Source organism: Colobus angolensis, unplaced genomic scaffold (genome assembly GCF_000951035.1).
Source record: "Colobus angolensis palliatus isolate OR3802 unplaced genomic scaffold, Cang.pa_1.0 Scaffold128, whole genome shotgun sequence".
NCBI lineage: Eukaryota > Metazoa > Chordata > Mammalia > Primates > Cercopithecidae > Colobus > Colobus angolensis.
The window spans coordinates 683,922-711,568 of record NW_012114030.1 but is presented as its reverse complement, the minus strand read 5'-3'; the positions used below and the strand labels follow the sequence as shown (position 1 = coordinate 711,568).

Here is a 27,647-nt window from a genome sequence, read left to right as displayed (position 1 = left end):
AGGGAATGGCCTTTTCAACAAATAGTGCTGGAGCTATTGGACATTCACTGGCGAAGACAAACAATCAGCCTTACTTTAAACTGCACACCACTTGCAAAAATTAATTTAAAATGGATCACAGATTTAAGTATAAAATGTAAAACTGTAAAACCTTTAGAAAAATAAGAGAAAATCTTTGGAATCTAGGGCTAGGCAAAAAGTTCTTATATTTGATATCAAACACATAAAAGGAAAAATGGGTTAATTGTAATTCACCAAAACTAAATATTTTTGGTCTGCAAAAGACCCTATTAAGAGGTTTAAGAGAAAGCTATAGACTGAGAGAATATATTTGTAAACTACATTTTTGACAAAGAACTAATCTCTAGGATATATAAAGACCTCTAAAAACTCAATATGAAACAACAACAGAACAATCCAATTAGAAAGTGGGCAAAAAACACCAATAGACATTTTGCCAAAGAGAATATACAGATAGCAAATAAACAAATGAAAAGTTGTTCAACCCCATTAGCTGTTAGGAAAGTGCAAATTAAAGCCACAATGAGATATTATTACACATCTATCAGAATAGCTAAAATAAAAAATAGTGACACCACTAAATTCTGATGAGGATGTGGAGAAACTCATACATTGCTGGCAGGAATACTGTATTTAGCAATATAAAGGAACAAACTACTGATGCACACAATAACTTGGATGATTCTCCAGATAATTATGTTGGGTGAAAAAAAGCCAATCCCATACATACTCCTGTATGATTTTATTTATGTAAAGTGTTTGAAGAGGTAAAATTGTTGAAATGAAGAACAGGTGGCTGACAGGATTTGTGGGAGGTCAGGAGGGAAATGGCTGTAGCTATAAATGGCACAGAAGAGATCCTTGGTCTGTATTTTTTTTTTTTTTTTTTTTGAGATGGAGTCTCGCTCTGTCACCCAGGCTGGAGTGCAGTGGCCGGATCTCAGCTCACTGCAAGTTCCGCCTCCCGGGTTTATGCCATTCTCCTGCTTCAGCCTCCCAAGTAGCTGGGACTACAGGCGCCCGCCACCGCGCCCGGCTAGTTTTTTGTATTTTTTAGTAGAGACGGGGTTTCACCGTGTTAGCCAGGATGGTCTCGATCTCCTGACCTCGTGATCCGCCCGTCTCGGCCTCCCAAAGTGCTGGGATTACAGGCGTGAGCCACTGTGCCCGGCCTTGGTCTGTATTTTGACTGTATCAATGTCAATATCCTGCTTGTGATATTGTAATATTGTATTACACTAGTTTTGCAAGAGTTTACCATTGGGGGAAACTGGCTAAAGGGTACATGGGTTCTCTCTATATATCATTTCCTACAACTGTTTGTGAATCTGTAATTATCTCAAAAGGAAAAATTTAAAAACAAGAGTAAACAAATGAAAGGAAAAAAGATAAAGAGAATTACAGGGTGTGATGAGGGTTGTGATGAAACTAAAGAGGGGCATGTGATATAGAATGATGGAGAGGGGGCTTCTTAGAAATAGTAGACAGAAAATGCCCACTGAGGAAGGGGTGACGCGGTGAGAAGGGACCAGCTGGGCAAAGAGCCTGGGAAAGTCCAGGGATTCCAGAGGGAGGGAAGGCAATGGGGGAGGTAGGGCTGGGAACGAGTTTGGGTTTTTGAGGAGTGGAAAAGAGACCATGGGGCTGGGATGCGGAAAGCCTGAGGAATCAAGCTCAGGGTGACATGTTATTTGAAAAAAGATCTTGCATGTAAAGTAGATGGAAAGGCGGGGATGTAGGCTTTTCTTCTAGCTCAGTCTGACTTTGCACCTGTCCAGCCATTGACTGTCTGGCTCTGCTCCACCCCATATCATCTGTTTCTGGGGCCCCTGGGCTCTAGCAAACCCCTTCCCTCCCCAGCGAAGCTCCCTCCACACACTCAGTCATTGAACTCCACCACTCCTGAAAGGTATTTTTGCTCAAGCCTTTAGTTTGAGAATACCCTGCTCCGTTCCCTGACTGGGACATCAGGGTTGAGTCAGACTTGGCCACCCTTAAGATCCTTGGCCATAAAGACTAGAAATTCGTGTCAAAACTAACTCATGCAAAAGAAGATAATTTATAGCAAGTAAACATATGATAACTTTGGTTCCCAATGACCAAACCCCAATTCAAACTGGCTTCAGGGTAGAAAAAAAAGTCAAGGAAAACAAAATTAAAAAGAAAGGAATTGAGACTTCCATGATTGAAAAGTTCAGGGACGATGGCTTCAGCTCAGGGATCAAGCCCCTTTTCATGGCTCTGCTTTCTTTGGGGTCAATTTCATTCTCAGGCTGGGTAGTGGCAAGAGGGTCCCCAGCAACTCTTGGCTCAAATCCCACCAGCTTAGCACCACAGAAGAAAGATGAGCTTTGTTTCCCAGTAGCTTCAGCCAAATTCAGGGGTTGAGTCTCATGAACCTGACTTGGGTCACATGCCCACCCCCAACCAATTACTATGGCCAGAGAAAAGCAGCATTTTCATTAGCCAGACTGCGGTCATGTGCTCACATAGAGGTTGGGGTTGGGGCCAGCCTCACACAAACCTAATGGCCTGAGAAGAAGGAAGGAGTGATCCCTTAACAGAATCGGAGTGCAGTTACCAAAAGGAAGAATGGCTTATGATCAGGCAACACCAACATACTCCATACTCATGGAATCCAGAAAAAGCCTACTTGTTCATTCTCCATCCTCGGGTTCTGAGTTTCTATCATGCTAGCATAAAGAGATATCCCAGGTTGAAGTAGAATCTTCAGCTTTGTTGCTCGGGAGAGAGTATCTGATTGGACCAGCTTTGGCCAGATGGTCAGCCCTTGACTGGTCATCTATGAATGGTGGGGGTTGGTGAGTAACATGCCGGACACTTTGATGGAAAGGGAAGCTCTTAGAGGGGCCAGGTTGATGCCCTAAAACTGTCTATCACAGACACTCAGGGCTTCTGGAAGATCTACATCAGCTCCTTAGCATGAAAGAAACAGGAAATCTATTGATGGGTTTGGTGTTAAGGGAAACAGATGATCCTTTTGAGGATCTCTTTGAGAAAGGCTGAGTCCTCAGATTTTTTCCTTGCTTTCCTTCTGGGGTGCTCAGGGGCTGTCAAAGGGAAAAGCAGTGGGTGCAGGCAGTGGGCTTCATTGACCATGAGGGATGCAGGGGTGGTGATGATGTTCACAGACCAGCTGGGTGGGCTGGCATCAGGGGAGGCCTGGAGCTCCCAGGCAATGCAGGATTGGAACAACAAAACTGAGTCCCTGATTTGGAGGAAACCAGTTACCAAGGCAGAGACTGAAGAATAGGGATCCAGGAACCAGGCCAGATGTAACTGAGGCCAGGCAGGTACCCCACTCCTGGTACTAAATGTTGAATGCATAGTCTTGATCAGAGGAATCAGACAGGCCATTTCTGGAGCTGGAACTGGGTCAGTTGAGTCTCCTAGCTCTACCCCACCCTTCCTACCTTTCCAACTGTGGATGGGACAAAGTCTCCACGATTGAGCTGGGCTTAGCATGTACATCAAAGGAGGGCTGCCAAAAGTCCCAGCTGTAGAGAAAGTTGTGGAGGAGAGAGCCAAGCAGGTCATTCATTATAACCTCATCTCTCAGGGGGAGAGTTTACAAGCCAAATCATATGGAAGTGGGTAGTGAGGATGTTAATATTAATGATAATAATGACAGCAAGACTTTCTTGAGTGCCTACTATGTGCCGGACACTATTCTAAGATAGTTTTAGTGGATCATCTCCTTTAATCCTTGCAACAACCCTATGAGGTAATGCTATTGTCCATTACAATGACGTGAGGTACTGGGAACAGTGGCACATACCTATAATCCCAGTACTTTGGGAGGCTGAGGCAGGAGGATCACTTGAGCCCAGGAAGTTGAGGCTGCAGTAAGCTATGATCACACCACTGCACTTCAGCCTGGGCAACAGAGTGAATCCCTGTCTTTAAAAAAAAATAGTCATGAGGAGTGTGAAACAGAAAGGGTTCGCATCTTTCCCCGGGGTCATACATGAACAAAGGTAACTTAACTTTCATAAAAAATGAGTTTTTAGGATGTCTGCCCCCATCTCCTTCTCCATCACCAACTCCAACTAATCTCATGCATCCTTACTTCTGCTCCCCAAACCTCCCACAGTTTGTGGAACATTCCCTGCTGTCTGATGCCTCCATGCCTTTGTACACACTATTCCTTCTCCTGGAATGTCCTTTCCCCTGACCAACTCTCGCTCTTCTTACCAGGCCGAGCATAAGTGTCGCTGTATTTTGGGTAACTTTCCTTGATGCCAGCCCCCTTGGACAGAATGATTCACTCTCTTCTTGCCTGCCCATAATGAACTCTGTTACATCTGCATCACAGTGTGCAGATAATTCTCTGTCTCCCAGACTGTGAGTGGGGCAGGGACCAAGTCTTACCCTTCTCTATGGCAGTGCCTGCTTAGGTACCAGCGGAAAAAGCAGCTGTGCAGGGATGAATGAATGTTTGGTGGGTGTGGGATTTTTCTTGTCCCTCACCCACCCTCACCATGGCATCTCTCTCCTGATCTCTTGGCAGCCTGGCGTGGGGCTCATTTACCTGCTGCATGGCAGCCTCTGTCACCACGCTCAACTCCTACACCAAGACGGTCATTGAGTTCCGGCACAAGCGCAAGGTCTTTGAGCAGGGCTACCGGGAGGAGCCGACCTTCATAGACCCTGAGGCCATCAAGTACTTCCGGGAGAGGTCAGTGCACAGGGGGTTACCTCTGGCCACCACGGGGACTCTGAAGCCCATGGCCTGGCCTCAGTGGTCACCGGGCCCCAGTCGAAAACTGGAGTGAATGGTATGACAGAGAGGTTATGGAGGGGGGGAGGTGGACGAAGGCAGAGTTTGGATATCACTATGTTGGAATTTCTGGGATATTTTAATGTTTTATGGATCATGAGGTTGCTTTGGGCTTATGTGATCAAAGCACTAGAAACCCAGAAGGGAACCAAGTTTGAGCATTTACCATTAGGTCCTATGCTTCTTGGAACCATGATAAAGAGATAAAGAAGCTGAACCAAGGTTTCCTTCTTGGGCTCTGTCATGGCATTGAGTGAAAAGAGGACCCAGCTGTGCGACTGGTGATGGCTGCAGGAGGAGGATGGCTTCTCAATGTCAGGAACTACATGTAATCACCCGAGTCTTCAGAGTGCAGCTGGGAGTAGAGGAGGTGACAATAAACAGTGGGTGGGTAGATGGATAGATAGATGGCTGGACAGGTGAGTGGGTGGATGGGTAGGTAGATGGATGGCTGGATGAATGGATGGATGAATAGATGAGTGAGTGGATGGATACGTGATGGATGGATGGATGGTTAGATGGATGACTGGGTGGATAGGGTGGATAGGTAGGTGAATGGATGGATGGACAAGTGGACAGACTGGTGGATGGATGGATGGATGAGTGGTGGATGGGTAGGTGGGTGGATGGATGGATGGATGGATGGATGGGTGAGTGGGTGGGTGGGTAGATGGATGAATGGCTGGATGAACGGATTGATAAGTAAGTAGGCAGAGGTATAGATGAGTAGGTATGAGTGGAAGGACAGACAGGCAGATGGCTGGCTGGATGAATTTCAGGAGTTCAGAAGCTGGAGATATCCTTAGGCAGAACTCCTCCCAGACACCTTCTTCTGATGAAGCCACTCAGAGAGAGCATCAGCAGCCTGAAACCTGAAATTGCTGAGCCCTCCCTCCAAGGGGTGAGTTCATTGTTACTGCTGTATCCACCTCACTCTGTACTGCTCTCCTGGCTTCACCCAGAACTGCTCCTATGGGCCAGCTACCACTGCCACTCTCCAACCTAGTGCCAATCTACACCGTGCTAGCTGCTCCAGTCTCTTCTGGGCTGTCAGGGGCTGCTGCCCTCTTTAGCTCAGCCCACATCCCTAGAGCTGCTGTGCCTGTGTTTGTGGCAGGCCTTGAAGAATCACAGCCTATTTTACTCTCTCTGAGCTCTGTCTGTCTCCCAGGCCTATCCCAATCAGTAGCAGTATCTAGAGGTACCCACGAATGGCCAATCTGGCCTGGGGTCCCTATGCTCCCAGTCTCTCCTCTTGAGACAGGGGATGTAGAACAGCAACCCTAAGTCAGAGTCAACCATCATAACTGCCGTTTATGGAGCACATGTTGTGTGCCAGGCCCTGTGCCCAGGCATTTCATTTCATCCTTAAGGTTTCACTATGCAGTTAGGCCTATTAACCCCATTTTACAGATGAGGAAAACTGAGGCTTAGAGAAGTTAAGACACTTATGTAAGGTTGCACAGTGATGGAGGGGGAGTTGGGGCCCAGGTCTGTGTGCCTATTTCCTAGAATGAAGAAAATCAGAGCTGGCAGTGCCTCAGAATCAGGCTACCCAGATGCAAGAGGCAGCCCCAGGATTCAACTCAGGCAGCTGCTCGAGCCCATGCAGGTGCTGTTATACCCTGGACAGATCTGCTCAGTACTTGCAGTTCATGCGCAGGCTGGGGGCTTCTCACAAGTCCACGTGACTCTCAGCCTTGAGGACCCTCTCTGACCCCAGAATCTGCTTTGCCCAACACGTGGGGCTTACTGGAATGCCCAGGAGACTGATGCTGTCAGGAGTTGGTGGGTGTTGGGGGATAAAGACTCACCTTCCCACCCTTGGTTGCAAAACAGCCTGGGGCACGCTTTGCCATGGGACTGGTCTCCAGGTGCCCTTAGCAGGGATCAGCCGTTATCACATCCTCTACTGGCTCCGTCCCTTCCGTGTTGCAGTTACCCTCTTCCCTACCCATAGTTCCTGGGACCACCTCCCCTCAAGAAAACTAGCTGTACCCAAATCCTTATCACAGGGCCTACTTCCGGGGGAGCTGAAGGAGACGGGCATTAACGCCTTTCGGTGGCAGGGAAGGTATCACTGCACATCCTCAGCGCTCAGCAGAGGAGGGGGAAAGGGACAGGAGGCTACAGGGTGGGGCAGCATTGAGGAGCTGGACTCCCTGTGGGGCACTTGGGAGGGCTTCAGTCAGCAGAGAAGCATGGCAGCCCATGCGGTGGGGAGGCCCACACAGGTACTCTGACTGTTACAGGCCCCTCTCTCAGCCTGCCACTGTGTCTTTCCCCAGCCACATCGGCCTCCTTTTCATCCCTCGGGCACTCCAAGTGCATCCCCACCTAGGGACCTTTCTACTGACCATGCCTCAGGATGTTCCTGTGAGGCCTCTCCTAATCACTGGGTCTAAACACACACTCCCCACAACCTTATCCTAGATACTCTAGCTCGTTGCTATTTTTTGTATTTTGGAGACAGGGTCTCACTCTGTTGCTGTATTAGTCCGTTCTCATGCTGCTAGTAAAGACATAACTGAGACTGGGTAATTTATCAAGGAAAGAGGTTTAATTGACTCACAGTTCAGCAGGGCTGGGGAGGCCTCAGGAAACTTACAAGCAAGGCAGAAGGGGAAGCAAACACGTCCTTCTTCACATGGCGGCAGCAAGGAGAAGTGCCGAGCAATGTGGGGAAAAGTCCCTTATAAAGCCATTAGATCTCATGAGAATTCACTATCATGAGAACAGTATAGGGGTAATTGTCCTCATGATTCAATTACCTCCCACTGAATCCCTCCCATGACAGATGAGGATTACGAGAAGTCCAATTCAAGATGAGATTTGGGTGGACACAGCTAAACCATATCAGTCACCCAGACTGAGTACAGTGACACAAGCACAGCTCACTGCAGCCTTGACCTCCTGGGCTCAAGTGATCCTCCCACCTTGGCCTCCCAAGTAACATGCGCCACCATGACTGGCTAATATTTCTCATTTTTAGTAAAGATGGGGGTCTTGCTATCGATTGCCCCAGATGGCCTCAAACTCCCACCCTCAAGCAATCCTCTGACCTCTGCCTCCCAAAGTGCTGAGATTACAGGCATGAGCCTCTATGCCTGGCACCGTTTCTATTTTTTCATAGCACCTGATACCATCTGCCAGGATTTTCTTTATTTGTTTGCCGGTTTGCAGACTGTGAGCTCTGGAATAGAAGACCTCTACCATCTTGTTTCCCACTGTGAACCAGGCACCTAGAATTGGGCCAGGCACCTACTAGGAGCTCATTCAGGGTTTTCTGGTGATTGACTGGACTAGACTCTTGTCTTTGGAAGCTTCAGCCCTGGCTCCCTCATGCTCTTTTATTTCCATCTCCACCATCATCTCGCTGATTCAGCATCCCAGCACTTCCATGCCAAAGCCCCAGGAGAGAGGATGTGATCTCCCGGTGTAGGCCAGGTGTTCAGTCCCGGGCCAGGCAGCAGCGGCCAGGAAGATCTGGCTAACCTGGCACGCGGCTCACCTCGTCCGAGACTGTGGATGGTGGCAATGCCCAGCCTGGCCCAGGGCCCCGAGTGGGCACTCAGCAAGTGTTTGCAGTAGACACATAAGCAACCAGATGTCCAAAGCTGTCCCATTAGCACTGCGGTCAGTTGCCACCCCTGCTACGGAGATTCACCTCCTGCGGCATCTGTGGGTAAAACGCACCTTGTTTTGCTGAGGCAGAAGACAGGACCTCTCCGTACCCCATCAACAAGAAGCTGCTGTTTGCTGGTGCCCCAGTTCCAATGGCTCCTAACAGCTCAGCCCCAAGATGAATTCTTCCCAGCATATGTGCGGAGTATCACTTTACACATTCATAACTTGAACATTATGCAGAGGTTCATCAAATTTTATTTCCCTTCCCCTCTGAGGAGAGCATTTCAGCTTAGCCAGGCTGTTCTATTTCTTTCCCCGCTTTTGTGCCTTCCCTACAAAGAGCTCAAAGCACATAGATGCCTGCATAGGTTTTCGGCGTGGCTCAGATGCAGGGCTGACATCCTACAGTGGCCAGCATCCCTGGAGCCGCAGCCAGGGACTCAAGGGAAGGCGATCCATGGCGCCACCTGCCCAGGTTTCCTTCTCCTCCGTGGGGGACAGAGGGTGCTATGGAAAGAGCAGGGGTTTGGAGTGAGTTTTCCAAGTCTGTCTTTTTGCTGCTATGTAATTTGGGGTGAGGCGCCGAGCCCCTCTGAGCCTGTTTCCTCTGACCCAGGATGGGAGAGTCCAGAGCTCTTCGTGTCTCAGGGAGGCTCAAATTTGAAAACCCACGTGACGTGCCACGCCCAGTGCCTGGCACGTGGAGGGCTTTGTGTGTGTGAGTTCCTGCCCCTTCTGCTCCTCATGCCCTCACCAGACCCCAGAGTGAAGCATGAGCTTGGTCATGACCAGCTTAGGGTGGAGATGGCAAGGGTGTTTCAAAGCGTGGCTAATAATCATGTTATTATCTCTGGCCCTGTATAAGGCCCTCCTCTAAATACCTTAGATGTGACTCAGCTAATTTCTGCAATGCCCCTCTAGGTCTAAGTGTTATTGTCACCCCCATTTTACAGATGGCAAATGGAGGCACATTTAGGGAGGGCAACTTGTCCCAGGTCACACAGCTGGTGAATGCCAGAGCTGGGATTTCAGCCCAGACCACATAGTCCTTCCCTGTGCTGTGTGGCCTCTCAGCCCTGGTCAACTGTCTCTGCTGGGTATTGAGCTAGGACCTGGGCACACAGTCGGAGAGAGGGTAGTCCCATGGCTGAGGAGCTCATCGTGGGAGGGGCAGGTGAGGTGAGAGACAGACCGTGTGTGGGTTTCTGGGGTGATGCACTCTGTGGGCCAGAGCGCGTGGGTTCCCTCACGCCCCCACCTTTCCCATCTGTGGGAGAGGCCTGTCTGGAGCCCATTTCATCCAAGTCTCTCCTGCTGTCCTCCTGGGGACCAGGGACAAGGTGGTGCCCTGTGGGGGCTGATGGACTGGAAGGAATTAAACTGTCCCTTTCCTGCCCCTACCCCCACCCCCCACGTCCTGTTGGATTACCGTCTGCAAGAGCCAGTTGCATGGCTGAGGAGCAGTTGGCAGATTGGATATGGTTTTCAGAGCTGTAGAAGAAAGGCATGTTATGTGTGTGTGTGTGCATGTATGTGTGTGTGCACATGTGTGCGTGTGCATACGTGTGTGCACATGGTCATGTGGAAGGGCCAGTATGCACATGTGTTGGGTTTGCTGGATTGGAGAGCCTGCACCCCCCAATTCCTGCCCCACCCCTGAGAAACATCTGGAATTAAATCCTCCCAGCATCACCCTGCCTGTTGTCCCCTCGTTTGTCTTAATTGGGCCTCCCGAGGGGAGGGTCAGATGCTGCTGAACGAAAGGTAAATATTTGCAGATTGGGGCTTTCTTGAATACGTAATGCTCAGATCTGGTTTACCAATGTGTGGAGGAAAATGAGACCTGTTGGACTGGATCCCAGAGGGAATTCAGCTGTGCCAAATGAGCGACCCGCCTCTCTCAGGAATGTGGCACTGTGTGGGGGACGGAAACCCCCAGAGCTTTTTGGGAGGGCAGATCTTCCTTCCTGGGACCCTTGAACCTCCCTCTGTACCACGTAGGACTCTCTGAAATTACTTGTTTATTTATTTTCGTGTTTATGTCTGGCCTGTTTCGGTGCACGCTCCACGAGAGCGGGGAGCCTGCTTTTCCTGGTTTCCACTCCGTCCCAGCACCTAGAACCACAGAGGCTCAATAAATTATGGTATTAATTATTAACAACACTAGGCCAGGCTTGGTGGCTCACTCCTGTAGTCCTAGCATTTGGGAGGCTGAGGCGGGCAGATCACTTAAGTCCAGGAGCTCGAGACTAGGCTGGGCAACATAGCAAGACCCTGTCTCTACAAAAATATTAAAAGATTAGCTGGGAGTGGTGGCATGTGCCTGTGGTCCCAGTTACTCAGCGAGGCTGAGGTGGGAGGATCACTTGAGTCCAGGGGGTTAAGGCTGCAGCGAGCTATGATGGCGCTACTGCTCTCCCACCTGGGCGACAGAACAAGACCCTGTCTTGAAAAACCAAACCAACCAACCAAACAAACAAACAGTATTAATTCTATTAAGTATAGTAGAAAGTTATGCAGTGCCCCCTGTTGCAGACACTGTTTGAGTGCCTGGCTGACTTCATGCATTCAGCCCTTGTGGTACACCTGAAGAAACAGACCAGGGTTGGAATTAACTTTGCAATTTACTAGCTGTGGGTCCCCAGGTAACTCGCTTCACCTCTTGGAGCTTCAGTTTTCCTGGCTGGAAAATGAGCTAATGCCTGCCTCGAGGCTTTGTTGTGAGGACTTTATGAAATGATACAATTACGTTTCTGGAAACAAAGCTGGGGTTCCCCTCTCCCTGCACCGCCCCCCTCTCTCCGCACCACCCCCCTCCCCCCACCCCCGTTAGAGAATTCCCTCTGTGCAGGGCAAATAAGATACACTCCGTGCCTGAAAAGGGGGCCTGTAGCAATCGGCAAATGGTAGTCCTTGGAGAATCTAGCCTGCAGATGTATTTTGTTTGGCTTGCGTGGTGGTTTCAAAATTCTTAAATTTAGGCTGAGTTTTAAAAATCACGAAATTTCATGTTAAAATATCAAGGTTTTGCAGGAACAGAAAAAGAAATATGGCATATTCTCACTTATAAGTGGGAGCTAATCATTGGGTACACATGGACAAACAGACGGGAACAACAGACATTGGGGACTGCAAGAGCGGGGAGGGAGGGAGGCAAGGGTTGAAAAACCACCTATCGGGTACTATGCTCAGTGTTTGGATGATGGGATCAGCTGAAGCACAACCTCAGCATCATGCAATGCACCCATGTCATGAACCTGCACATGTACCCCTGAATCTAAAAAGAAAAAACAAAACAAAACAAAACAAAAAAAAGCAAGAAATCAAAAATCAAGGTTTTGGTCTTTTCATGACAAAGCAGAGATCTGGCCACACTGGGCCCCTGTTCCCGCATGGCAACAACAGGCTGAAACACTTGAGTTCACAGCCCCTGCTCACACCAGAGCAAAGTGCACTGGGTGCCACAATCGAGTCTCCCGGAAGTGGCTTCGGGCAGGAGGGGCCAGTCCCACCCCAGTGGGAGGTAGAGGATAGAAGAGGCTTCACAGAGGCTGGGCACAGTGGCTCACTTTGGGAGGCCAAGGCAGGCGGATCACGAGGTCAGGAGATCGAGACCATCCTGGCTAACATGGTGAAACTTTGTCTCTACTAAAAATACAAAAAAAATTGGCCGGGCGTGGTGGCGGGCACCTGTAGTGCCAGCTACTCAAGAGGCTGAAGCAGGAGAATGGCGTGAACCCGGGAGGCGGAGCTTGCAGTGAGCCGAGATCGCGCCACTGCACTCCAGCCTGGGCGACAGAGCGAGACTCCATCTCAAAAAAAAAAAAAGAAGAGGCTTCACAGAAGAGACCACTGAGCTGAGTTTTTCAATACTCATGCAGAATTCACCAGACAGATCGGCAGTGGGTGAGGGAGGCTATTTTAGGCACAGGGAACAGAATGAGCAAAGGCCAGGAGGGGCCGACACACGAAGCACATTTAGGAAAATCTAAGCGACTTGGTGTGATTTGAGAGTGAACGCCTCAGTGGGAGTTGTGCCTGGGTCTCTGATTCTCTTCTCCTCCCATGGTGTCTGGGGCTGGGGGCTGGTAGTAGCAGCTATCTGTCTATCACTGGGATGCATTTATCTTCTAAAAGAGAGGAGATGGAGTAGGAACCGTCCAAAGCCCCCTTCCTTGATGCCAGTGCTCGCTGCACTCCCAGCCCAATGCAAAGCCATCAGATCTCAGATCTGCAAGATCAACCAGCATGGACAAAAGTGGTTTGTGCACAGGGAAGGGGTGACCTCAACCTGGCTCCTTACACATTCACGGGATTGGCTCAGCAGGGATGGGCATGTCAACTGCATGCCCCAATGGCTCCTGTTCTCTCTCTCCTGTTTGCTGTGGGGGAGCTTTGTGAAGGGCCTGTCTCCACATCCTCACCTCCCACTCACTGTCCAGCCCCCTCCAATCTGGCTCCCACCCCCTCACTCCACGAAGCAGCTCTCAGCAGCCTGGCACGGCACCCACCCGCCTCCTGAATCGCTCTCTCCTCGGCTCCCACAGCCACTTCTCCTGGTCCTGTGCGCTGGTTCCCTACAGGGCTCTCTTCCTTTCTGTGACATGAAGCTCCTCATCCTCCGTGGCCACGTGGCCGAGGGCTCCCATATTAGAAGAATCCACTCCACTCCACCCGATGCCATACGCGGTTGCTTCCTTGTTGTTTCTACTTGGATTCTCAAAGGCACCTCAGATCAATATGTCCAAGACTCATTCATGATATTCACACCCCCAAATGCAATCTTATTTCCGTCTTTCCCTCCATAAGTGGCTCTGCTTGTGCAAGCTGGAAAACTGTAGTCCTGATGGACGCCCCTGCTTCTTCTTCACCACACATGACCCTCCTGACCACCACAAGCCCAGGGCCTTCTCTTTATGTCTCCTTCTCTTTTCTCTGTCTCCACTTCCATCATCCTAGTCTGTGGCTGCAACAGGACTTACCTGGGTGAATCCAGCAACTTTCTTCGTGGTCTTTGCACACCCATTTTTGTCCCCTATAAACTGCTCCCACCCCAGAAGCTGGAATGCCTCCTCAATATGCTAAAGTCATCAGGGTAACGGGACCCCCATCTTTCTGCCTAAAACACTGGAGTGGCTTCCCGTGGCTCTCAGGATAAAGACTCAATTCCTCATCACAACTTCAGAGTCCCACTGTGTACCCCAGGGCCCTTCCCCTGCACGCAGCATCCCCTGAGGGTCCATGGCTCCCCAGCCTGGCCTTGCTCTGGCCTCTGCAGCTCTGACCCACTCTTCTCTCTGCTGGAGTGCTGCCTGACACCTTCCCTACCGTCTTCCCTGCCAAGCTGGGCAGCATCATGCCTCAGATATCCTCACATCTGTTCTCCCTCCCGGTGTCATCTGGGTGCCGAAAGAGACTTCTGAGATAAGTCTGGTCAGGAGGTTTCGTGCTGTCGATGGGGCCTTTATGGGTGGAAGGACTCCTTAGGGGTTGTCAAAGATGGGGATGGGGTTTTGGGGTGGGGGCTACCACTATGCCAGTGATTATTTGTATTGCCAAGTAATCATAGTAATCATTACTAACCCATGCGATTCTAGAAATAACCAAAGAAACCTCAAGGTGTTAATATCTAGAGGTCTTTTTTTTTTTTTTTTTTGAGACAGAGTCTCATTCCATCGCCAGGCTGGAGTGCAGTGGTGTGATCTCAGCTCACTGCAACCTCTGCCTCCTAGGTTTAAGCGATTCTCCTGCCTCAGCCTCCCGAGTAGCTGGGATTACAGGCACACGCCATCATGCCCGGCTAATTTTGTTTTATATTTTTTGTAGAGACGGGGTTTCACCATGTTGGTCAGGCTGGTCTTGAACTCCTGACCTTGTGATCCACCCACCTCAGCCTCCCAAAGTGCTGGGATTGCAGGCGTGAGCCACTGCGCCTGGCTGAGGTCCCTTTTTAAAACCCGATATTGGAGAAACAGGAGACAAAACTGTAAATTACACATAAAGATCAAGCTAAAGCATTGACATGCGCATGGCTTTATCTCCTTCTGTATTATTTTCCAAATGTTTTATATCATGATGATATTTACTCAGAAAATGGGAAAAGAGAAAAAGAGTCTTTCTTAAAAACCCATTTATTTCCCCCTAACTTGCAATGATCTTTTTGACGTGATGTTATGGAATCTTAATTTACTACCTGGTCATTTATTTGCCCAAAATTCCTTTTAATTCCATTTTTCATTCCATTGTGAATTGCTTATTTAAAAATCAATGTGTTCTTTGTCCTCTGTGACTGTTTCTTAGATGTTTAGCCTCTGAGACGTGTTCAATCACAGCTCCATCTCATCCATCTGTCTTCACTGCTTGAAATTTACTTCTCGGTAATACCTTGCACGCCGTCACTCGGTTTTGGGGTCCTTTGAAATCGCCATTCATTCTTGAGAGGAACGTGGTGCCCAGAAACTGGAGATGGCACCGTGGAGATTCAGAACTTTCACGCGGCTCCTGCGATCAGATCGTCAGCCAGCACCCGTGCACGGGGAGGTGAAAACAGGAGATGGTCCTTGAAGTGAAAAAATTATCAGAGGGTGGTGAGAGGAACATCTGAAAAGAACATCTGGAAGGAATGTTTACTCCCTGAACTCTCATGCTTTCTTTTAAATATCTACCAGCTGGAGGGAGCTTCAGAGGCAGGAAGGAGGTGGCTGGATCTTTGATCATGGCCATTTGCCACCAGGACCATGGGGAGAGGACGGGAGGCCTGGGCTGGGCTAAGCCCCTCACCTGGCCAAAGCCTGGGCCCAGCAGCATTGACCTCACCTGGAAGCCTGCTCAAAATGCAGAATCTCAGATCCCACCTGAGACCTGCTGAATCAGAGACTTTATATGAACAAGCTTTTCGGGTGATCTTGGAGCACCTTTAAATTTGTGAAGTACCGGGCTGGAGGATAGAGCAGGTGCAGCCCCAGTCATGGGATCAGGAGGTGGACGTAGCCAACCAAGGCCAGAGGAGAAAAAAGGGCCTTACAGAACAGTGCTACTCAAAGTGTGGTCCCTGGACCATTGCCCATTTGCAAACATCCTTCGTGATGTAAGGACAGAAATTGAAATAAATGGAAGCTTTCATAACAAATTGACATTGCTAGACACCCATGCTTGCCTTTTGTATGCATTTTTTTTTTCATTTTTTTTTAATGAAAAAAATTCGTTCAAAACAGATTGAAAATTAAGTGGGAGCCAGGCATATTGGCACATACTTATAATTCCAGTGGCTCAGGAGGCCAAGGTGGGTGGAGGATCACTTAAGCCCGTGAATTGGAGGCCGTAGTGAGCTATGATTGCTCCACTGCACTCCAGGCTAGGCAATAGGGCAAGACCCCATGTCTAAGAAAGAGAAGAAAATTAAGGGGATTGGGAGAGTCTTAGTCCTTTATCACAGATAGTTGCAGAAGCACAGCATGTAGGCTGTTAATTCATACAAGGCAGTGGCTGGATATTTGGGAAACAGCCGGTCTGGGGCCAGAGAGAGAGGGGCTGGCTTTGAGGATGGCACAGATGGAGCCATATGGGGTGGAGAACATGCCAGGGGATGAGAGCCTGGAGCAGAGGCAGTGGAGGCTGGGGAGGCCCCAGGGCACACGGTACCCATCCCTGCCACAGCAGAGATGGGGCCTGATAGGCTCCTTGATGATTCCCCTGGCTGTTGTGGCCACGTTCGTCCCTGGAATCAAGCCAGCAGGTACAGCGTGGCCTCCTAGTGAGATGTCAGTTCTGGTCCTCCCTGAAACCCTCCCTCAGTGTCCTCAGAGCCTCCCAGCTCCATCACTCGCCTGCGCCCACCTCTTCTGTTAAAAAGAACAAATGCCCAGCCTCCTTCAGACCCCAGACTATGTTGGACTATTGGGAACAGTGACTGTGGGATGGCACAGTCACCTCCGACACTTCTGCAGCAGTTCTGGCAGAGCCAGTGATGGAGGGCCCCCAGCCCCACTTTCCATGAGGACCTCACAATGCAGGCCTGTCCGAGGTGGGTCTGATTGGGAATCCCCTGCCTGCTGGGAGTCCGCAGAGTGCAGTGGCAACTCGCTGCAGCTCCAGGAATCATAAACCCAAGCTCAGACCTCAGCCCTGCCACAAGCCAGCTGCAGGGTTGGAGCTACCGGGACTGCCCACGAAGGCCCATTGTGCAAATCTCCTCCCAGCTCCACATTCAGTGACGTCACAGAGGTCCCTTCAGTTCAGCCACGGTGGGAGTATTTACCCCACGGAAGTTCACAGACACTGAAACAGGGCTCTGTTTTGTATTGGGCAGCCAGGCTACCAAGAAACCAGGCAAAAGTTACAAATCTATCTTCGCTTCAACTTTCCCACCTGGGAAATGGGGCTGGTGCTGTTCATGTCTGAACAGGTACCTTTGTCACTGTCACCTTTCCCTGGGGCTCTTCTGTCTTTCTAGGCACCAACATCGACTCCCAGTTAGCTCCTGCTCTGGAACTAAAGAGTCCCCAGTTTGGGGAACTCTGTCTCTTCTGGGGCAAAGGGCAGTGCCGTGACCTCCTGTCAGTTTTGCCTGCCGTGAATTCAGAGGTTTTTGATACCTTTGAAGCCCTTCCTCTGCTTCTTGCAAAATATCCCTTTCCCGAGGCAATGACAGCGACCGCTGTAAACGCTGGAATGGAAGAAAGGGTGTGTGTTTGGGGAGGGGTCACTGGATAGTGCATTACAGTAGTTCATATCTTCTGCCTCTGGAACTGGGAGGTAGGGCTGAACATGCAATCACAGAGTGACAGGATCAGAAAGAGGTGAGGATGACGATGGTAGCAATAGTAATAATAACATGATGATAATAATGGCAAGCACCAGGCAGTGTTCCCAGTACTGCTCTAAATAGCTTGAGATTTACATTTATTTATTGTTTTATTTATTTGAGATAGGGTGTCGCTCTGTCACCCAGGCTGGAGTGCAGTGGCGCAGTCATAGTTCATTGCAGCATCTTTGGGTGATCCTCCCACCTCAGCCTCCCAAGTAGCTGGGACTATAGGCATGTGCCATAGCACCTGGATAATTTTTTTTTTTTAATTTTTGGTAGAGACTGGATCTACCTATATTATCCAGCATGGTTTACATTAAGAATTAGTTTGATTCTTATAACAACCAGAAGAATAGGTACATTTTGTGCCCATTTATCAGATGAGAAAATCAAGACTTGTCCAAGCACAGGGCTGGTGAATACTGGAGCCACTGCCCCAACCCCTGGAGAGATGTGACACGTCTGGGGTGCCCGGTTCCACCTGATACCAGCTCTGAGCACTGTTTCACACCAAGCACCCCCATCAGCCCTTCAAGGACCTTATTTAGATTTGTGGGTGTGTTAGTCCATTTCACATTGCCGTAAAAGAATACCTGAGGCTGGGTAATTTATAAGGAAGAGAGGTTTTTGTGGCTTGTGTTTCTGCAGGCTCTACAAGAAGTATGGCACCAGCATCTGTTCAGCTTCTGGTGAGGCCTCAGGAAGCTTTTACTTATGATAGAAGGGGGAGTAGGTACATCACACAACGAGAGAAGGAACAAGAGAGAGGTGGAGATGCCAGGCTCCTTTAAACAACCAGCTCTCTCCTGAACCAATGAGAACTCACTTATTACCAAGCCTTTCATGAGGGACCAAAATACTTCCCACCAGGCCCCACCTCCAACATTGGGTATCACATTTCAGCATGAGATTTAGAGGGGACAAATATCCAAACCATATCAGTGGATGTTTCTTACACCACTACCATCTAATTTAAAAAGCAAATCTGGCTGGGTGCAATGGCACAGGCCTATAATCCTAGCACTTTAGGAGGCTGAGGCAGGAGGATTCCTTGAAGCCCGGAGGTGGAGGCTGCAGTGATCTATGATTGTACCACTGCACACAAGCCTGGGTGACAGAGTGAGACCCTGTCAAAAGAAAAAAAAAAAGTTAATCTGTCTTCATGTCTTCAGAAAATGCATAATGTTTCTTGCAGGAAATTACAGTTCAGATCAAAGGAAATTGTCACCTAGTGACATTTAACATTGCTCCTTTTTCAACAGGATTCATCAGCATTGCTGATGACCCTTGGCTACCTCCCCTGTGGACTGCTCTTAGCTTCAAACTGTTTTTCCTCCTTCCCTTGCCTCCCTTCCTCCTTCCCTCTCTCCCTTCCTTTTTTTTTTTTTTTTTTTTTTGAGATGTGTTCTCCCTCTGTCACCCAGGCTGGAATGCAATGGCGTGATCTCGGCTCACTGCAACCTCCGCCTCCCGGGTTCAAGTGATTCTCCTGCCTCAGCCTCTAGAGTAGCTGGGATTACAGGCACCCACCACCACACCTGGCTAATTTTCTTGCATTATTTGCAATACTTTGTACCATATACTGTGCTAGACCCTGAGGCTACAAGCATAGAATGAGAGAAACCCCATCCTTCTCTCTGAGTTGAAAATGTATTAAGGGGACCAGGCACAGTGGCTCACGCCTGTAATCCCAGCTCTTTGGAAGGCCAAGGTGGGAGAGTCACTTGAAGCCAGGAGTTCGAGACCAGCCTGGGGAATATAGTGAGACTCTGTTTTTACAAAATATGAAAGAATTAGCTGGGAGTGGTGGTGTGTACCTGTAGTCCCAGCTACTTGGGAGGGTGAGGTGGGAGGATTGCTTGAGCCCAGAAGGTCAAGGTTACAGTGAGATATGATTGTGCCACTGCACTCCAGCCTGGGTGAAAGAGTGAGATTTTGGCTCAAAGGAAAAGAAAAAGAAAATGTATTAGGGAAGGCAGACTATCAGACTATTAGAGAAGTTTAAAAATAGCAGTAGTGAACACGCTCTGAGCCTGTCTTCTGTGGCAGGTCCTGGGCTTGAGTCCTTACAACAACCAGGGAGGCAGTGGCAGTGGTTGTTACTGTCGTGAAATGACCACAGGTATTATGCCCAGTGCACACATGAGAAAACTGAGATTCAGAGTGGCCCAGTGAGCTGCACAGGGTCATGCTGCCTGTTAATAGCAGAGCTGAGCTCAACCACGATTCTTCCTCACTCCACGGCCCAAGGTCTCATTGTGCCCAAAGCCTACACTTGTCCGCTCTGTGTTTCCTGCCAGGGAGCCCCGCCACTGGGGGCACTCAGCCCTTGCCCAGAACCACTGCCAAGCCCTAGCCAGGCCCAGAGGGCGGCCAACACCCTGCAGATTCTGCAGATCTGGTGTCTTCCTTGCTGAATCTGGTGGACAGTCTCAAGTCTGTGCAAGGAAACCAGCTCTTTCCAGAATGGCAACACTGCATCATAGAAAGATGGGCAGGTCCAGGCTTGGAGCTCAGCTTCCTCTCTTAGATGTGAGTAGGTCAGCAGCACTATTCACAATAGGAAAGTCATAAAATCAACCTAAATGCCCATCAGTGGTAGACTGCATAAAGCAAATGTGGTACATACACACCATGGAATACTACACAGCCAGAAAAAAGAATGAGATCATGTCCTTTGCAGCAACACGGATGGAGCTGGAGGTCATTATCCTTAGCAAACTAACACAGGAACAGAAAACCAAATACTGCATGTTCTCACATGTAGGTAAGAGTTAAATGATGAGAACACATGGACACATAGAGGGAACAACAGACACCAGGGCCTACTTGAGGGTGGAGGCTGGGAGGAGGGAGGGGATCAAAAAGCCATCTATCAGGTACTATGCTCATTACCTGGGTGACAAAATAATCTGTACACCAAACCCCTGTGACACGCAATTTACCTCTATAACAAACCTGCACACGTACCTGAATCTAAAATACAAGTTAAAAAGAATTCAAAGCTGGCCGGGTGCGCTGGCTCACACCTATAATCCCAGCATTCTGGGAGGCCAAGGTGGGTGGATCAGATGAGGTCAGGAGTTGGAGACGAGCCTGGGCAGCATGGTGAAAGCCCGTCTGCACTAAAAATTCAAAACGGGCAGCATGGGTGTGGTGGTGCATGCCTGTAGTCCTAGCTACTGGGGAGGCTGAGGCGGAAGAATAGCTTGAATCTGGGAGGCGGAGGTTTCAGTGAGCTGAGATCCTGCCACTTCACTCCAGCCTGGATGACAGAGTGAGACTCTGCCTCAAAAATAAATAAATAAATAAATAAATAATTTAAAAAATAAAAATAAAAAGGAAGTGAGCTGTTCCTATGGCCTTCATGGTGCAGCTCAAACAGTACCACCCCGAGAAGCCTCCGCTGGTCCCTGCACCAGTGGTTTTCAACCCGGGCTGTACATTCCAGCCCTGCTCCCCACCTCCCGTAATTAAAAACTCCTGTGGTGGCTTCACTGTGCAAGAACCACTGGGCTTGACCAGGCGTTCACACGCCATCCACACAGGCCGAATCCCGCCCACCACCCGCTGCTGTCCACACCCATTTGTTTCTATCTTGTCTACGTCTGCTTTCACGGCAGGGGCAGAGTTGAGTAGTTGTGAGCATATGGCTTGCAAAGCCTCGCATATTTACTATCTGAGCCTCTACAGCAAAGGTTCATCAACCCCTGGACTAGATAATTATCGGCCCTGCCAACCTTCTTCATATCCTCCTGGCCTGAAACTTAGCACATGAAGCCATGGTTATTTGTGTATGGATTAAACTAACAGGACATCCTTGAGGGCAGGGGTCTCTCTGGCTGGTCCCTGCAGCCCCCAAGCCCAGCACAAGGCCTGGGTCTCTCCTTGGCAGGTGTTACTGGATATGTCAGCTGTTGAGTGGGGGGTTCTGGGCAGCAAGGCTTGGGTGATGAGGGAGGGAAGGTATTGTGCCAGGCTGGACTGACTATCTCCTTAGACATCGGCCCCTTTGCTCATAGGGCCCCACTTCCCAAGGCTGAGGCTCCCAGCAGAAGCCAAGGAGGTGCCCAGCTTGAGGCCTGGAGGAAGATGAGACTTCAGAGAAGAAACCAGGAGAGACCAGGCATGGTGGCTTATGCCTGTAATCCCAGCATTTTGGGAGGCTGAGGTGGGTGGATCACCCGAGGTCAGGAGTTTGAGACCAGCCTGGTCAACATGGCAAAAACCCATCTCTACTAAAAATATAAAAAAATTAGCCAAGCATGGTGGCACACACCTGTAATTCCAGCTACTTGGGAGGCTGAGGCAGGAGGATTGCCTGAACCCAAGAGGTAGAAGTTGCAGTGAGCCAAGATCACACCACTGCATGCCAGCATGGGCGACAGAGCGAGACTCCATTTCAATAGCAATAACAACGAAAAGAAACCAGGAGAACTGGGAGCCGAGGATGGATGGAGGGGTTGGTTCAAGGTCAAGGCTCTGAAAAGCAGGAGGATGTTGGAAGCCCTTTATGTAATAGGACTGGCCTCTGTTGACTTAGAGGTGCTGGATATGGCCAGGGAGGTGGTGTTCTGGGGTGAGGATGGGGCTGTTATCTGGTCCACCTTCCCATTTAATGTTTGAGTTCAGTTAAGACTTCATGATTGTTGATACTCTAGTCCTAAGCACCTCTGCTGATGGAAACTCACCACATGCACCATTATTTGGAAGAGTCAACAAAAATGAGGAAACACCTAAATGTCTACCAATGGAGGTATTGAATATTAATTATTCTTTTATATACAACTATAAGAAAAAAAAAGGTGAGTGAGATCTAGGTGTACTCAAATGAAAAATTTCTGGATAGTTAAAAAGAAAATTGGGTTCAAAAATATGTTTAATTTGAGTCTGTTTGTGTAGAAAAAGTATTAATTCTGAAAAAAAAAAAAAACCAAACTGCTAACAATGTTGATTTCATTACATGTAGATGTGATTATAGGGGGACTTTTGCTGTCTCTATGGTGTTGGAGGTTTCTTTGTTTGCTTGCTTTTGAAACAAGCTTGTGTTATCAGGAAAATAGCCAAGATGTTTTTATTAAAAGACTTTTTTGGGCCGGCCACGGTGGCTCACGCTTGTAATCCCAGCACTTTGGGAGGCCAAGGTGGGTGGATCACCTGAGGTCAGGAGTTCGAGACCAGCCTGCGCAACATGGTGAGACCCCCGTCTCTACTACCAATACAGAATTAACTGAGTGTGGTGGCACATGCCTGTGATCCCAGCTACTTGAGAGGCTGAGGCAGGAGAATTGCTTGAACCCAGGGGGAGGAGGTTGCGATGAGCTGAGATTGCACCACTGTGCTCCATCCCGGACAACAGAGTGAGACTCCATCTCAAAAAAAAAAAAAAGACTTAAAAAGAAAAAGACATTATCCTTTTGTTGAACTGAAATTTGTCTTTCTATGGCATCAACACGCATGCCTTTGGTTTGGTGTCTAGGGACACCCAGGCTACAGGCAAAATTTATAAGCAGAAAATGTTCAGAGTATGTTCCCTGGGAAGTATAGCCTCAGCCCCTTGGTGCAGACAGTCCTTGTGTAGTGTTATTCAATGCCTGACCTTTTTTACTTTTTGAGACAGGGTATCACTCTGTTACCCACGCTGAAGTAAGGTGATGAGATCATGGCTCACTATAACCTCTGTCTGCTGGGCTCAAGTGATCCTCCCACCTCAGCTTCCTAGGTAGCTGGGACCAGAGGAACACATCACCACACCCAGCTAGTATTTGTAAAGACAGAGTTTCACCATGTTGCCCAGGCTTGTCTCGAACTCTTGGGCTCAAGGAATCTGCCCACTGCAGCCTCCCAAACACTAGGATTACAGGCATGAGCCACCACACCCAGCCTCATCTGCCGTTTTCTAACTAGGGTGCAAGCTTGTCTTCCCTACTAGGCTGTAAGAACTCTGAGGGCAGAGGTTATGAAATAGACATTTCTGTCCTCCACACAGCATCTGGTGCCAACAGAGAAGGTCCTCAGGAAGTTCCTGGTGAATGAGCGAATGAATGAATGAATGATTGGCGATTATCAATATATGAGTATCTCTCTCCCTTCTACTAAGGATACTTTGGCATTGCTAGCTTGTCACTCTCACTTTCCCCCTGTCTTCTCCTTCAGCTCAGGCTTCCTGGATGTGCAACTAGGAATAAGAGGTGATGGGAAGAGTCAGGGAACAGAGATAGGGCATTTACTTTGGAAAGGATTGAGCCTTCCTTGCATGAGAGAAGAGGAGATAGCAGTGGAAAGACAGACAGGGTGGGGAAAAGGGAAAATGCCACACCAAGGACACTGAAGAGGGTTTAGGGGAAGTGTTGAAAATGAGACAAAGACAGAGTGAGAGATTTTAGGACAGCTGCAAGACAAGTGAGAGAAAAGAGAGGGATGGAGGAAAGATGTCAAGCGGTGTGGGTGGGAGCACCTACTGTGTGCTTTAGGAGAGACAATAATGATTGGGCATTTTTTTTTTTTTCTCAGACAGGGTCTCATTTGTTGCTTGGGCTGGAGTGTAGTGGTGTAATAACAGTTCACTGCAACCTCGATTTCCTGGGCTCAAGCAATCCTCCCACCTCAGCCCAGACAGTTGCTGAGACCAGAGGCACACACCACCACACCACATGTGCTGGCTTATTTTTTAATTTCTTCTAGAGATGGGGTTCTTGCTATATTGCCCAGGCTGGAGTGCAGTGGTGTAAGCATGGCTCACCGTAGCTTTGATATCCTGGGTTCAAGCAATCCTCCTGCCTCAGCCTCCTGAGTAGCTGGGATTAGAAGCGCACACCACCACTCCGGCATGCACTGCCTTCTTTTTTGATGTTTTCTAGAGATGAGGATCTTGCTATGTTGCCTGGGCTGGTCTTGAACTCCTGGCCTCAAGTGATCCTCCTGCCTTGGCCTCCCGAAATGCTAGGAAAATGGACATGAGCCACCACGCCCAGTCTGGAGTTGTTCTTACTTGAGAGGATTAGATTGTGTTTCTATAATGTGATGCCCCTTTGGACTGGACTGTGTGGAGCTCAGGAATTTACCTGGGTTACAAATGCATGTGTGCAATGAGGAAACATGGCCCCACCCATTCTCAGGCCCAGCCATCAGTGGGACGCGTGTGAGGGTCTAAGTTTGGAGCTGTGTCAGAGGCCAGGCGCCTGCCTCCACTGTCCAGGTCCTCAGCAGCCTCTGCTCCATGCTTCTCCTCTGCTGCCACCCCTCAGAGGCTCTCTGCACCTCTCTGGGACCACTGCAACCCTGAGATGATGGAGGAGAGAGAAACTACACTGAGAAGCTCTTGCAGTTGTTGGTGGGAAAGAACACTGTGCCAGAATTTGGGAGACCGGGGCTTTGATAGTATGCAGAATTATCTTTAGAAAGTGTTTTATTGGGAGGCTGAGGTGGGTGGATCACCTGAGGTCAGGAGTTCGAGACCTGCCTGGCCAACATGGTGAAACCCTGTCTCTAATAAAAATACAAAAATTAGCTGGGCGCAGTGGTGGGTGCCTGTAATCCCAGCTACTTGGGATGCTGAGGCAGGAGAATCGCTTGAGCCTGGGAGATGGAGGGTGCAATGAGCCAAGACCATGCCACTGCACTCCAGCCTGGGCAACAGAGCGAGACTCTGTGTCAAAAACAAACAAACAAAAGAACGGGTGTGTTTTAATATAGTTAAGAAATGCTTCCCAGAGTCAAGCATAGTGGCTCATGCCTATAATCCCAGCGTTTTGGGAGGCAGACACAGGAAGATCCCTTGAAGCCAGGAGTTTGAGATCAGCCTGGACAACACAGCAAGACCCCATCTCTATAGAAAAATTTAAAATTAGCTGGATGTGGTAACACACACTTGTAGTCCCACCTACTGGGAAAGGTAAGGTGGGAGGATTGCTTAAGCCCAGGATGTTGGAGGCTGCAGCAAGCTCCGATTGTGCTATTGCACTCCAGCCTGGGCAACAGAGTGAGACCTTGTCTCTGGGGAAAAAAAGTGCTGCTTAGCGAATAAAAGCCTGTTGCCCTCCATCAGAAAATAAAGTAGTCAAAAAGAAGCCTCCAGAGTTAATTCCCTATATTCATTATGCAGGGATAATCACCATTAACCTTTTGGTGTATATTCTGCCAAAATAATTTCTGTGCATTTCAATGTATAATTCTGAAAACAAATGAAACTGTAAACATCTTTTGTGATATACCATTCGCACATAATTGATGCTCCTCTTTTTGACAGAATGATGGGTTTGCCTCTCTATTCTGCCTCTAATTGGTCAGCTACATGGCACTGGGTTGGTCACATCGCTTCCAAAAGCCTCAGTTTCTTCATCAATAGAATGGGAGTAATGATGCCCATCTCACGGGGTTGTGGTCAAAATCTCGCAGGGCGGCAGGTGGAAAGTTACTTTGCAAAATGTTCTCCAAAGAAGGGAAGACTGCACTTTTTCAGATCCTGGGTCTCTGCCCACTCATCCTTCTCTTTCCTACCCAGTTTTTTTTTTTTTTTTCTTTCCAGGATGGAGAAGAGGGACGGGAGCGAGGAGGAGGACTTTCACTTAGACTGCCGCCATGAGAGATACCCTGCCCGTAAGTGGCCTGTTTGTGGGTACCTCCTACGACAGATTCGTGGGCTGCCAGAGGAGAAAGAATCCCTGGAGATGAGTCAGGCCAGCCCCGACCCCCCACTGCACCCTGCATTCTCCCACAAACACGTTACAGATGAGGAAACTGAGTCTGGTGTCTCAGGGTAGCAAGCGCCTGCACGCAGCTCTCCCCACAGCTTTCCCAGTCGGGGTGGGATGCTAAGAAAGGAAGGAAGAGACTGGAGTTCCAGGTAGGCAGGGAAAACCCAGCTCAAGGCCAGGCCTGAGTTAGCCACTGGCCTGAGGGAGGACAGTCCTGGCTAGAAGGAGCCGAGGCAGGGAGGTGACTGTGGACGGGAGTCGTTTGAGCTGTGGATGCTCTTGGCAGCTTAGATGCGTTCACTTCAAACACTTTGCTGTGGGGCACACCATGAGGCAGAATCTAGGGCACTGCTCAAAAAACAAATGTCAGGATCAGAAAGCAAAGCAGAGAAGAACCAAGGTAAGATTAAAGTTAAAATGGTCAGATCTCGGCTGAGCCTGCTGAATGCCCACCACGTGTTCCCCGCCCCATCCCACTCTGCACTAACGGCTTTTCTTGCCTGATCTCATATCCTTGCTTACCCCCAGCCCCTACAGCTGGGCTTGTTGCCTAGACTTTGCAGATGAGGAAATTAAGGCTCAGAGAGGTGGAGTAACTTGCCCAAGGTCACATAGCTTAGCTAGTCACTGGCAGAGGAGTCATAGCAGACACTGTCAGTGCCCTGGCCACCTCTCTCAGACCTTTAGGAAGCTCCAGTGGCATCTATCTGTATCTGCATCTCTGTGCCTGGAGGCTTCCCCACTTCCACCCGTAGAAGCCTAGGAGTGCCAGGGAAGTTGGTGTGTAGATACCCCAGCTCCCTCACCCTGGAGTGGGATCCCCTGAGGCATGTGCTCTGCAGTTTCTCTGTAGGATAAAGAGTCAGTGATCATCAGGTTTAGTGGCTCTCCTTTCCCGTCCCTGTCCCACTTTTCCTCTCTGCCCAATTTCCCTGTTCCTTGTAAATATATCACTGGCATTCAAATTCTTAGATGTGGGTCTGCTGCTGGGGAATCCAAACTAAGAAGGCAGAGATTTAAACACAAGTCTGTCTGATTCTAAATCCTGTGATCTTAGTAACTGAATGGGAAATGGCTCTGCTAGTGGGGAGGAAACAGTGGTGAACCAAGAAGCTTGGGAGGAGGCCTTGTTAGAGAAGAGGAGAGGAAAGAAAGCCCAATTTTGGCCTGTGAGGGGCAGGATACGGTGCTGAAGTGAACCGTGGGTTCACACATCATTGTTTCATGTCTGTGCTAGCATGGAGGGCTTCCTGGAAGAGGGGATCAGAAACCAGGGGATGGATGTGTTTGGAGAACTCCTGCTGCAGGGATAACAGAGTGAAGAAATCATCAGAGAGGGGCTTGGGAAGCACACAGCAGGGATAGAGGCTGAGAATCCTGGTGCATTCCAGAATGTCCTCAGCTCCCTTATTTGGCAGTGAGTCTCCCCAGGCTCCTTGCAGAATGGGCAGGAAACCCTGAGTGGAAAGAGGCCTTGGGGCTTGTATTAGGGGAATCTGGGGGCCTGGGTGAAGGTCCCTGTCACTGAAAGAGTCAAGGTACTGTGGCCCTAAAAGCAATCCCTGGAATTAAGAATGAGAGTTCTCAGTGTCAGAGGAAATGGCAAAACCCCTCTACCCCACCCCCAATCCCAGTGTCCACAGCTTTCCCCCAACACCCAATCCCAGCCTCACAGCCCTCCCTCCACCCCCAATCT

General features: G+C 49.2%; 1 protein-coding gene across 1 annotated transcript in view; it reads left to right on the top strand.

The window, feature by feature from the left end:
- Nucleotides 1-27,647, top strand: part of GSG1L (GSG1-like) — a 95,968-nt gene that overhangs the window by 54,709 nt on the left and 13,612 nt on the right. Inside the window, exons 4-5 of the mRNA XM_011933462.1 lie at nt 4,553-4,720; nt 25,783-25,853. Of these exons, the coding sequence (XP_011788852.1) occupies nt 4,553-4,720; nt 25,783-25,853 (239 nt within the window). The remainder of the gene's footprint in view (nt 1-4,552; nt 4,721-25,782; nt 25,854-27,647) is intronic.